Source organism: Ammospiza caudacuta, chromosome 20 (assembly GCF_027887145.1).
Source record: "Ammospiza caudacuta isolate bAmmCau1 chromosome 20, bAmmCau1.pri, whole genome shotgun sequence".
Taxonomy (NCBI): domain Eukaryota; kingdom Metazoa; phylum Chordata; class Aves; order Passeriformes; family Passerellidae; genus Ammospiza; species Ammospiza caudacuta.
In genome coordinates, this window is record NC_080612.1 from 8601896 (window position 1) to 8614431 (window position 12536).

The 12536-nt window shown below is 63.2% G+C and overlaps 1 protein-coding gene across 1 annotated transcript in view; it reads right to left on the reverse strand.

The window, feature by feature from the left end:
• The window catches only part of MYO18A (myosin XVIIIA), a 36432-nt gene extending 24097 nt beyond the window's left edge, over positions 1-12335 (reverse strand). Inside the window, exons 1-2 of the mRNA XM_058817581.1 lie at positions 12293-12335; positions 6646-7729 (exon numbers count right to left, since the gene is read on the reverse strand). Coding sequence (XP_058673564.1) covers positions 6646-7653 — 1008 coding nt within the window. The 5' untranslated portion in view covers positions 7654-7729; positions 12293-12335. The remainder of the gene's footprint in view (positions 1-6645; positions 7730-12292) is intronic.
• Positions 12336-12536: the final 201 nt, after the last annotated feature.

The window sequence follows — 12536 nt, forward strand, 5'->3', positions numbered from 1 at the left end:
ACCAACACCTCTGGAGTTACAGAAGTGGTGAAGATCCTCTCCAGCCGGAGCTGCGCCTCCTCAGATGGGCTCAGCACGGACGCAGGGGCAGGGGAAGCAGGGCCAGGGGCAGCCTGGAGGCAGAGCACCATTAGCTCCAGGCCAGCTGTCCCACAGCCCTCACAGCCCTGGCACATGGGCACCAGCAGGGCCATTGCAAAGGCCCTCCCAGCCCTGCAGCCCATCAGTGCTTGGGGAGGGTCCCAGGGGGAAGGCACAGCTGGGTACCAGTGCGTACCCACAGTGTCCAGGGACCTGTGTCACCATCCTACACACCTGCTGGGGGGCAGCCGGGGCATTTTTCACAGGGGTCTGCCGCTTCTCGCTGGTCTGCAGCTTCTTCTCCACATGAAATGGAGGGGAGACAAGGGGCAGCATGATGGAGTGGCCACAGCACACACAGCTGCCCCCAAAAAGTGACTCCCACCCACACCGCACATCTGAAAACCACTGCAAACCATGCAGGTGAGCTCACACCATGCTGCACTGGGGGTCAGAGCATCCCCTGTTGTGCACACACCGGTACCTTGTGCCTCTCCAGGGCTGTGGGTTTCTGAGCAGATGCCTTTGCCGGCTCCGCTTTCCCTCCTGAAAGCTGCACTGGTGGCTCTGGCTTGGCTTCAGCGCCCGGGGACGGGGACAGCTTTGTGTCCCCACCAGCAGGCTCACGGGGCTTCTCCTGCCTGTCCCCCGGCCGGAGCCGCGGCCGGTGCTCCTTGGTTTTGCCCTTGGCCATGAGGGTTTTGAGCCCCTCTGAGATCTCATCCTTGGGCTCCAGCTTGGCAGGGGCTGCGGGCAGCACGGCGGGGGGAGGTGGCGGGGCTGGGGGAGCTGGGACGGCGGCACGCCCTCCTTCCTCCTTCCTCGGGGGTGGCACCGGCTCAGGAGACTTGGCATCCCGGCCTGGCTCCTTGGCAGTGCCAGCGTCCTCCCCGGGCAGGACTTTGCGCACCACCTTGCGCACCACCCGCACCACCTTGCGGCGGGAGAGCCCCTGGCCGTCATCCCCCTGTGCCTCGGGGGCTGCGCCCTCCAGCCCGTTCTCTGCCGCCCCGTTCAGCACCGGCTCCGGGCTCTTCCCTCTGCCAGGAGGTGGCTCGGGGCTCTTCGCGGGCTCGGGGCTCTTCACAGGCTCAGGTTTGGGGGGTTCAGCCTTCGGGGGCTCAGCTTTGGGGGGTGCAGATGCTGCATCCTTCGGGCTCTCTGACTGCAGCCACAATGAGAGGGGTGTGAGTGGAGGGCCAGCCTCCACTGCTGTTTGGGGCTCTGCCCTGCCATGGAGCACAGCTCCTGGCCAGACCCCAGCACTGGGTATTGCAATAATCACCACAGCACCCTTCCCCACCAGCCTACAGCCCCACAGTGGATCCCAGGGCAGGGAGCAGTGGTGACCTCCCTGCCCCACAAACAGTGACCATTCAGCCCTCAGGCAGCCAGCATGGGGGCAAAACTCAGTGCTCAGGGCACCACTAAGCCCATGACCCTACATGGTGTCCCCAGGCCCTGTCACAGGGGCTGTTCCCACCAAGGACAAGCCCCATCCCCAAAAGCTCCACCCTGCCCGTGCCCTGTGACACTTACAGCCCCGTCCTCCTTCACGGGTCTTTTCACAGCTAAAGATTTGTCCTCGTCCTTGACCTGAGGGTCAGACAAACAAGAGGAGCACGTTTCAGCCCACTGTGGGGCCTTGCTGCAGGAAAACCTCCTGGGACCATCACCCCATGCCAGCCCAAATTTGCAGCCCACTGCAGGGACTGCAGCGTGTCCTCCCAGGCTTCCCATCAGCCAAAAAAAGGGGGTGAAGCACAGAGATGCAAACCCCAAAGGTGGGAGAGGTGCTCTGCCCACCTGGCCTGGGCCCTCTCACCATGAGCAGCCAGTGAGGGAGGTGGTTCAGAGTGCCACCACCCCTCCTGCAGGATTCTGTCACTGTACATGTCACCCCCAGCCGGTGTCACAGCACGTTTTAAGTGTCACCAGCTAATCTCCGCTGCACGTGGGACATGCCAGATCCCTGCTGACCTGTGGCAACCAGGGGCCTCTGGGGGGGGTGAGCAGCCAAACCCTGCCCTGGGCTGAGCCTCTGAGTGCCATGACTGGCTGTGACACTGCAGTGGTGCATCCTGTGGGCAGCACACCCTGAATGCCACCACAGAGCTGCTCCTGGGTGGCAGGTGGCACTGGGGTGGCTCACACTGTGTTAGGGGCGGCACCAGACACTCACAAAGCCGTTAGTGATGGTGTTAGTGATCACATGCATGGCTGTGCTGGTGACACCAGCCCTGGCCAAGCTCCCAGCTGCCCAGCACAGCCCCTGTCACAGCAGCACAGTGAGGCTGGGAGTGAGTGCTGCTCCAAACACGGTGCCAGCACTGGGTGAACTGGGGGCAGCTGGTCAGCAGCGTGACCCAAACGTGGGGTACAGGCAAACATGCAAGAGAGACTTCCCTTCTGCTCCCAGAACGCAAACCGGGATGAGAACGCCATGGTGATGTCTCATGGAGCTGCAGCCCTGGCTGGGGAGAGAGGGAGAGGTGAGACTGACTGGGACAGCACACAGAATGCCAAACCACAGCCCAGGGTACAGGCACGTGCCCTTCCCCAGCTGGGATCCTCAGGAATGGGGGCCTGAGCCCACCTGGACCTGCTCAGCAAACAAAGAGTGCCCACAGGGCGCTCTGGGGACAGACAGGTGACCAGTCTGAGACCCAGCAAAACTCACTGTGTAAAAAAAACCCCTTTAGTCAGGCTGTAGGACCGTGGCCCCATTCCCCTGAGGGGGCCAGCCCGCTGTGGTAAGCAAATGCCAGGGTGAGGGAAGGGATATTTTCTGCCCCAGCTCCTTGCTTGCCCTGACAGCCTGGGTTTATTCTGAGCCTGACCCCGTGCCAGAGTCCAGGCAGCTCTAGTGGGACCTGCTGCCCTGGATGGCACCCACTGTCCAACCCCAGGTTGTGCCTGGGGCCACTGGGGAGAAGCCCCCTCTCAGGGCCAGGCATGGCACAGGGGAGCACCAAAGCAACCCAGCAGTGTGGGAAAACATCCCTGTCCCCCCCAAAGTGTCACCATGGTGTGAAATCCCAGCATGGGGGTCTGGAGACAAACCCACCTGTGGGTTAGAACCCCCAAACCCTCTGCCCACAGCGCTCCCACCTCCAAGCAGCCTGGCACTGCCACAAAGCTCTCCAGAAAGCACCGGCCACGGGGTCCCCACAACAAACAACCCCAAAACACCGCAGGGGTGGGTTCAGCCTCTCAATCCCCGATCCCAGCACCAGAACCGTCTCCCAGGTACCCCCCTCGTGCTCCCCCAAGCCGTGCTGGCCACGCTGGGGTCCCCACCTTACCGGAGGGAGCAGGAGAAGGGTTTCGGCCGGGGCGAGCGCGGCACCGCACGGGAGAGGCACCGGAGGGGCGGCAGCCGGCAGCGGGGACAGCTGGGCTGATAGGGCCACCCTAAAAATAGCCCAGGAATGCGAGGGCCCCGCCGGCAGGAGCAGCAGCAGCCGGAGGGAGAGCCGGGGGGGACACTGGGGCCTCGGCACCAGCAGCACCGTCACCGTCACCGCTGCCAGAGGAAGTGATGTGGGCTCCAGGAACTGCCCGGCCTCCCTGCACCGTCCGCCCGCACAGACAGACAGACACCCCCGGGCCCAGTGCAGCTGTGGAGCTGGGGGGGCCAGGCAGGGCTCTGTGCCTCACAGGATGGGCTTGCACAATCCACACCCCTGGGTGCCTGCTGTGGTGCCAGGCGGTGCAACCCGGACGCTTCTCGCTCCTCCTCTGGCTTCGCCATGAACACCAGATCCCCCCAAAATGTTCTTGGGGACAGATACCACCCCAGCAACACATGGTAAAGGTGTTTTCATGGCAAAGCTGCCTCTGGAAGTTCAAGGTGTCCCTGGAAACAGTGTGGACAAGGGGATGAGGGTCAGGGGCATGGAGGAGCAGCGGTGACACAGGCATGGCACACTGGGACCCCAGCTGGCAGCTGAGCAGGTCCCTGCCCAACCAAGGTGAGACAGATGCACCCTGAGCAAATAAACATTCCCAGAGGAAGCAGGGGCACAGCCTGGCACACCCCACTGCACGAGGAACAGGCCACATCAAACACCCTTGGCAGGGCTGGCATAACACAGCAGAGAGTACCTGCAGTGACACGGGTGTTCCCAGGTAGCACAGGCATGCAGCCACCTCCACCCAGCCCAGCTGTTTGGTGACAGCAGCATTTCTGCCTGGCCAGCATTTTTCTCTCATTCCTAAGCCAGGAAATTCAGCACACACACACTGGCCCATGGCTGAGCCCACTGGATACAAGCCCCCTCCCAAGACCCCAACACACTGAGACACCACAGCAGCACCAAACCCTCAGTGAGAGCAGAAAAAGAGCCAAATAAAGAACTTGCCAAGCACAGAAAAATGATAAAAATGCCCCTGACATGACCAGAGTCCCACACTCCCACCCTGGTGGGACATGGGGAACCCAGCCATGCCATGGCACCCTGGGCACAGTGTCCTGCAGGGACCTGTGTGCCCGTGGACAGTGGCACACAAGGTCAGCCAGCACAGCCACTGGATGCCTGTGGCCCTGCTGAAGCATTGGAGTGGTCAGAGGCGTTTCTGGAATATTTCTGGAATATTTCTGCTGGACCGGCGCACGCCTGGGCCCTGCCTGAGGAATTCAGTCAGTAAATAAATAAATACAAAGTGTGGAGCTGAGCCAGCCCAGCTGCCCCACACTGGGAGCAAGGCTGGGACACGGAGGGGGTTTCACACCAGCCCCAATGCCCAGCCATGCTGTGCCACCAGCTGTCCCCTGTCACCCCACAGCACTGACAGCCCCCCAAGAGGCAGCGGGTGCTGGCACTGCCCAGCCGGGTCCGTGGGGACAAGGGTGACCCAGCACAGACCCTGTGAGGGGGTTAAACCCCCCATAGGGCACAGAGAGCCCAGCACCATCCCTCTCCAGCCAGGGAGGGGCTTCCAGAGCAACAGCCCAAAATATGTCTATAATTTCCTGTTTCAAAAAGGATCATTTTTATTTAAATTAGGACCAGAAACATTCCAGGGAGCTTAGAGGGGCCTGGGGGAGAGCCGGGCCTCCCTGTGTGCCAGCACCTTGTGTGAGGGACCCCCAGCTGCACCCAACGCCCCAATCTGGGCTCCCAGCAAAGCCACAGTGTGTCACTGTGGTGCACCATGAGGAGGAGGAGGAGGCATCCTGTGCCAGTGCTGTGAGGGCACTTCACAGCACAGTCCCTGCCAGCCCTCTGACCAGCTCCCACCAGCTGATGCCGTCAAACCACACCATGTTCCAGCACAAGGCTGCACGTTGCAGCCTCTCCCATGCAGCCCCAAGGGCATCAGTGTCTCCTCTCCCCCTTCCCAGCCCAGCTTGGCACTCCTGGAAGGCACAAGCACCTTGCTGGTCCTCTGTGTGTGACATCCAACACACACCTGCCTCCGTGCCAAGGCACCGCTGTGCCCTGTGCCCACACAGGGCTATCCCACCAGGGGTTATCCAGGTGCCCACACATGGCTATCTCGCCAGGGGTTATCCAGGTGCCCACACAGGGTTATCCCACCCAAGGTTATCCAAGCAGCAGTGCCCGGTGACACCTGCAGGGCTCCAGGAGGAGCTGTGGGAAAGGCACCGCTCTGGCTTGGCACAGACTCCACCCCGCAGTGCCAGCATCTGCTTGAGGAGCAGCACATGGAGCCCCGTGGTCACCCTCACTCCATCCTGGCCACCAACCCGCAGGCACAGGGCACAGTGTGGCTCTCCCCAGTGCAGCCAACCTGCTCTGCAGGCACAGGCACCCTCCTGCCCCAAGGAAGGCTTAAAAATACACTAAACAAGTCCAGTTATATGGTAAGCAACACCACTCTGCTGCACCCCTGGCACCACAGAGGGGGTTCAGCCCTGCAGGATGCTGCATTTGGGGGGCTGTGCTGGGGTGCCAGCTGGCCAGGACGCTGGTTAGCCTGCGGCAGGGTCAGCAGTGCCGGGCAGCAGGCGTGAGGGATGTGGGTCACCCAGCCATTAAGTTTCTATTTATACAGCAGCAGCAGCAGTAGCAGCAGCAGCAGTAGCTGCATACGCAGGGCTGTGCACGCCAGCAGCAGCTCCCGGCCCCTGGCACGCTGTGTGCCTGCCCCAGTCCCCGGGGAGGATCCCTGTGGGGGAACGCCAGCGTGGGCAGTGGAGCAAGCAGTGTCCTTCTGCAAAGTAGCCTTTGGAATTTCCTGGCAGTGAGGAGCAAAGCTCCCTTCTCAGCTGAACTATGCTCAGTCAGCAAAGAGATGAGGACATACTTCCCGCAGGCAATGCAGAGCTGGGCTCTCCTCTAGCAGGAGGAAAACCCAACCCAACAGCACCCTGAGCGCTTTGGGGGACAAAACCCACCGGTGATGATTTGCAAGACCTGATGCATCACTGCTGCATCCCAGCCACAGCCTCCCACTCCTCCCTGTGCATCCTGGCTGGAGCAGCCCCAGCACCCGCTGTTTCCCACAGCCCCTGCCAACCCAAACACCCCCACGAGGACGCTGGCGCTGGCAGAACCCAGGCCCGGCAGTGCCCACGGCGGGGACAGCGTTACTCACATCCCAGGCAGCACGGCGTGTCCCCTGGCCGCCCCGCAGCCAGCAGCGGCTCAGCTCGCTCAGCTCCAGGATGGGCTGCACCTTCAGCTGCACCGTGTCCCCCGACTGCCGGATCATCTCCACGATCTCATCCCGGGATTTGCTCTCCACGTTCCTCCCGTTGATCTCCACCAGCCGGTCTCCCGGCACCAAGCCCAAGGCCAAGTCCTTGGTGCCGGCTCCGGGCTCGGCGAAGTGCACGACGCGCCGGTACACCTGCCCGTCGGGGCCGCGGTCCAGCATGGTGGTGCGGCGCAGGGAGAAGCCGAAATCGCCCGTGTTGCGCCTCTGCAGCTCCAGCTGCCGTGGCGTGGGGGGCTGCGGGGGCACCAGGGCGGGCAGCCGAAGCTCGGCGGGGAACTTCTTACCAATGAGCTCCGGCACCCTGGCACGCAGGGAGGCGGCAGGAGGGGTGCAGGGCTGTCCGGGGGGAGCCCCCTGCTTGTCCAGTGGGGTGTCCAGCATGCGCACCTCCACCTGAGGGGAGGGGGCTGCTGAGTGCTCAGAGGGCGTGGAGGTCTCTGAGGTGCTCTCATCCCGGCTTTTCTGGGAGAAGGAGAAGCGTTTGACAATCACCTGGGAGTTCTGCTTGGCCAAGGAGCCGAACTTGGCTGCCCGCTGCAGCACCGAGCCCTTGAAGTTGGTGTCGTCCGCCTTGAGATCGTCGCTGGAGCTGGCCGTGCTCAGGTGGCCTGAGTCCAAGATGACGCTGCCCCGGTTGCTGTCAGAGTCAATATCTGTGAGGTGCAGCTCAGAGCCACTGGCCACTTTAATGGGGATGGGGTTGGAGATCTCCAGGCGGGTCTTGGAGTCCCGCTTGGAGGCACGGTTGAGGTTAAAGAAGCCCCGGCGCATGCTCATCTCCTCCAGGCTCTTGAGTTCAGCTGCTGACATTCGCTCCTTTTTCTCCTTCTTCTTCTCCTTCCGGGCCCCATCCTTCTCTTTGTCCTTCTTCATCAGGTTGAACATGATGGATAGAGGCCTGGGGCACTCCTGCCCCCCACAGCAGGGCACTGGGCTGGGGCGCCGGTCACGGCACAGCCGCCTGTGCAGAAGGACAGACAGGAAGGTGCCATCAGAGAGCAGCACAGCCAACACCCACCCACCACCCCTCCATCCACCCCACTGGTTGTGCCAGCTGCCACCCCCAGCCCCTGAGCCATGTTCCAGCATTCCCACCCTCCCTGGGGATTGCAGCACCACAGGGCTGAGACTGCCCCAGTTGATGTGTCCTCACCCCAGCTGGGCATCAAGCCCCAGGGATGACCCTGTACCCCCAGAGTCACCCCAAAAGAAGCCCAGAAGCCTGGAAGTGCCTGGCACTAGGGCTGACTGCAGGCAAGACCCTCAGCAGCTCAGGAACCGTTTTGGAGCAGCATGGGTGGGCAGGGAAGAAAATATCCTGGTGGCTTTTGCAGCAGTTACTGCCGGCAGGGACATTCTCCAGGGCAAAACCCCCATCCCATCCAGCCACCAACGTCCTGCCTGCTGTTCAAAAGCCCCTTGTTGAGGAAACAGAGGCCTTTCTGCCGCTCATCCTGGCTCTGGCCACCGCAAACCACAGGGGCTGCCGTGGGCAGAATCCCCACCAGGGAGGAGCCGGAAACACGGCCTGGAGCGAAGGTTGCTCTAATAAACAGGAACCTGTAAAATCACATCCCTCCCAACACTGATAAGTGTCTAATTTTAGCCAGGACGACGCAGAGGCTCGTGACGCTGCCGGTGACCTCCAGGAACAGAGGCTCTTTCATTTGGGCATCCCGCGCAGAGCGGGGGGAGCACCCAGTGCCAGTGGGAAAACCGTGGCTGGGCAGAAAACTCCTGGAAAATCCCGTGTGCACCCAGTGCCTGGGGACAGCCAGTGCCTGGGGGCACCCACAGCCTCACCCTGCACGGGGGGCTGCGGCTCCCCTCTGCCCCTGGGGTAACTGGTGGCCCCCCCTCAGCTTCCATCGAGCGCTTGGGCTGTGGATAAACAACTCCAAAGTGGAGCAGGCGGCTGGCAGTGCCTGCAGGACGGGCTGACAGCTATATATAACAGGGCAGGAAACTGCACAGGAACTTAACCTCAGCACAAAGGACAACAGGAAAGCTCCCCACGTTTGAAGCATCTGCTTTAGAGCTCTCCGACGGGTGTGGGGATGAGGTTTGGGCAGCCACAGGGATGGGCAGTGCAGCTCTGCCTGGGGTGCATGGATGTGCTGTGCTGTGCCAAGCTGCACCTTGGCTCCAGCACAGCATCAGCACTGCATCACCATCACTGCCTGGACCATGTCCCTGCAAGGACACATGGTCTGCACTGCCCTTGAACACACCCAGTGGGACAAGGGAAACCCGTTTTCCTCTTGACAAAGCCATCCAGGGATGGCAGGGAACTCCCTGAACCTTGCTGCCCCTCGGGGCTGGGACAGGAGCACACGTGCCCGGGAGAGGCCTGGCCACAGGGCAGGTGAGGACACAGCCCTGCAAGCCATGGCACAGCGCTGGCCCTGGGTGTGTGATACCTCTGGGGCAGTGAGGGGAAGCAGCCTGAGGGACAAGGTCAGGCTTGCAAGGCTCCTGGCCATGGCCAGAAGGGCTGCCACAGTTGCGCTCACACCACCCAGCCCCAGGGCTCTGGCTGCTCTGCCCTCCCTGCAGCAACTGGAGCTTTACCCAGACCCATGGCAGGACCTGGGCAGGGCAGGGCCCCAAAACACATGAAAACACCCCACTTCCTTTCTCCTCTCCCAGAACTGCTGGCTGTGGGGTGATCACTGACCCAAACCAGAGGACAGCACAGCTCCTTCTCATGATCCACAGCAGGTGCTGCCACAAAGGGCACCATGGCCATGCCATCCTGGGGCCTGCTCCCTTGTGCCAGGACCTCAGCACAGACAATGGCAGGGAGAGAACCTGCACCTGCTCCTGTCCCCGCTGTGTGCCATGTGCCACTGCTACCACACTTCCTGGGCATCCCTGAAGCTGCACAAAAGGGCTGCACCCCTGGCAGCACCCAGTGCTCACCTGGGGCAGGGAGGGGGCTGCAGGGATCCTTCCTGGGGGTCCCCTGGGAGCAGAGCCACTCGCCAGGCAGGTGCTGGTTGGAGCCAGGGCGCCAGGAGCCGGGCGGCCAGCGCGCTCTTTGTCCTCGGTGGTTTCTCTCCCGGCACACAGGCTGCCTCCCAGCCTTTGTACGCTCAACAAAAAGGGGGAACAGCGTTCCCAGCCGCATCGCTAATCAGGCAGCACTGGCGGCCACTGCCGCAGCCACGTGTGCCCCACTCAGGGCCACAATAGGCAGCAGTGGGGCAGGCACACAGGACTCTGTGGGCTGGGGAAAGCACCGCAGCCTCCGCCCTGCACTGATGTCCCCAGCCCGTGTGTTGTGCCGTTGTGGTTTGCTCCCTTTTCCCCAAGCAGCCTCCCGCCACGGATGGGTGCAGCCCAATGCCGTGAGCAGGAGGAGGCTGCTGAGCCGAGCGGCTCCTGAATTTCTGATTCAGACCCAAGGCGCCTTCCCTGGCTCAGCCCGGGCTTGCTCCGGGACTCCCCTCGGCCAGGCGTGAGCATGAGCCCTGACAGGGAAGGGAGAGGCACCCGCCGGCGCTCTGGGATCGCACGCGAGGATGCTGCTGTGACACTGGGCTGGCAAAGATGAGGACATCACCTTGCAAGGGCCAGATGGCTCCCCAAGCCAAAACCCTCCCTGAGCCCCCAAGCAGGTGCTGGATGCACCTTCCCCCATGTCCCCCCAGCAGAGCCAGCAGCCCCTGTGTCCCTGCCAGGGCGCCGGGGAGGTGCAGGCAGGGAGGAAGGCGTTCACTGAAACTCCCAGCCACTCCTTCCCTCCTCGAGACGCAATCTCGTCCGACACGCTCCCGCACAGGGACCTGCACGGCGAGTTCCACGCTCGCCTGCCCTCCCTGCTCTGCTCCCCGATGCTGGCAGTGGGGCTCTGCTCCCACACCACTTTGGCACACGAGCTGGTGGCTATGCCCTCCTCGGGCACACCGTGTTGGGGCAGCTCATGGCCTGGCTGTGCCCAGCCAGGAAGGGATGATTCCATGCCAGGGAACAGGAGCTGCTGGCAGCGATTCCGAGCAGCCAGGCCAGCTCCTATGCAGGGCAAGTGGGAGCTGACCTGCGTGATGGCTCCTTGCTGAACACAAGTTTTCCACAGAACAAGGAAATTTAGGGGGTTTCCAAATCCTTCTGCAGTGCCTTCACTTAAGGACAATGCTGGAATGTGTCGAGAGGAAAACAATCCCGGATCTACCTGACTCACAGCCAGGATGTGCCACCAGGCTCTCCCCAGAGCAGGATTTCAGGCCCTGCTGCAGGAACCCCATGTCCAACAGCAAAGGGGGACCAGACTGGTTATGAGGGGTCACCCCAGGCCAGGAGGGTGCATGGGGTTCAAGCACCTGCCTCGCCCCAAAGCTGGGAATGACACAGCTCAAGAGGTCTTACAGGATAGACCTAGAGGTAATGGGGCAGGATCTTGGCAGGCCTGCCAGGTGGGACATGGTTCCATGACCAGCTGGAGGGGTCAGGTGGGTTGCAGCCCCGTTAGCACAGGGCACACAGCTCCCTCATCATCACCCTTATCTGGCCCCAAATTCACAGCCTGTTGCCCTGCATGGCCCAGCCCACAGCAAAGGTGAAGGGCCGAGCCACAGCTCGTCAGGGGCAAAGTCCAGGGCTGGTGCAGGTGCTGTGGGAACACCCAGATCCCGATGGGAGCTGGAATGGGGCAGTGGGCAGAGGTCCCCCAGCGCCAGGGCCAGCCTTGGGGTGTAGGAATACACTGCCATGTGCCCACACTCTCCTGTAATTGCCCTAAGTTTAGCTCTGGCACTCGCTGACCAGACAATTTGCATCTCACAGGCCGGCTGGAAACCACACAATTTTAGGGACGCGCGTCCCAGCCCTCGCCCGATGCTCCACATATTCCTCTCTGGGAAAATTAACAGGCACTGGGCTGGCCACAGCCCTGCGAGCCACCACCACCACCCCAGCAGAGCAGCTCGCTGAGTGCCACCCACCCCTCCCTGTCACTCTAAAAGGTGGCTCAGGTGCCAGTGGCACCGATGTGGTTAGCGTCGAGCCGGGCTAATGGCTTTGAATGCAATTCCCGGTGGTGTGGGAAAGGCCCAGGCCAGCGGGTTCTCCCTGGGAGCATTCCCCGGGAGCCCTGCAGCGGCTGCTGGGGCACCCAACACGGAGCACCTGACACGGGGCATCCTGCGGGAGGGACATGCGGGGACACCGCACGCAGAACGCACCCCGCACAAGGTGACACACACACATGCAAACACGCACACGAGTGACACCGGGCGCTGCGAGACAAGAGCGGGCCATGCGCCCGCCCGCACCCCGCAACCGGGGGGCGGCACCGAGGGGGTCCGCACACACCCACCCACCCACCCACCCACCTACAGCGGCCGTGCAACGCGGCGGGGACACGGGCACGGCTCGGCCCGGCCCGGCCCGGCCCGGCCCGCCGGGGGGGGCGATGCAGCCGCGGCCCGGCCGGCGCGGCGGGCGGTGCGGGTGCGTGCCGGTGCCCCGGCGGCGGTGCGGGCGGGCGGCAGCCGGTGCCGGTGGGATGGCGGCGGGTACTCACCCGGCGGCGGCGGCGGAGCGGGGCCCGGTGGCGGCGGCGGCGGTGCCGGGCCCCGGCGGCGGCGCGGGGCGGGGCGCGGCGGGGCGGGGCGGCCCCGCACCGGGGCGGGCACTGCCGGCTCTGCGCGCGCCGCCCGCCGCGCCGGGCGCGGCTCCGCTCGGCACCGAGGGGAACGGAGCGGGGCGGAGGAGCGGACCTGCCCACCCGAGAACCGCGCTGAACCCGCAACCCGGCTGTAACACCG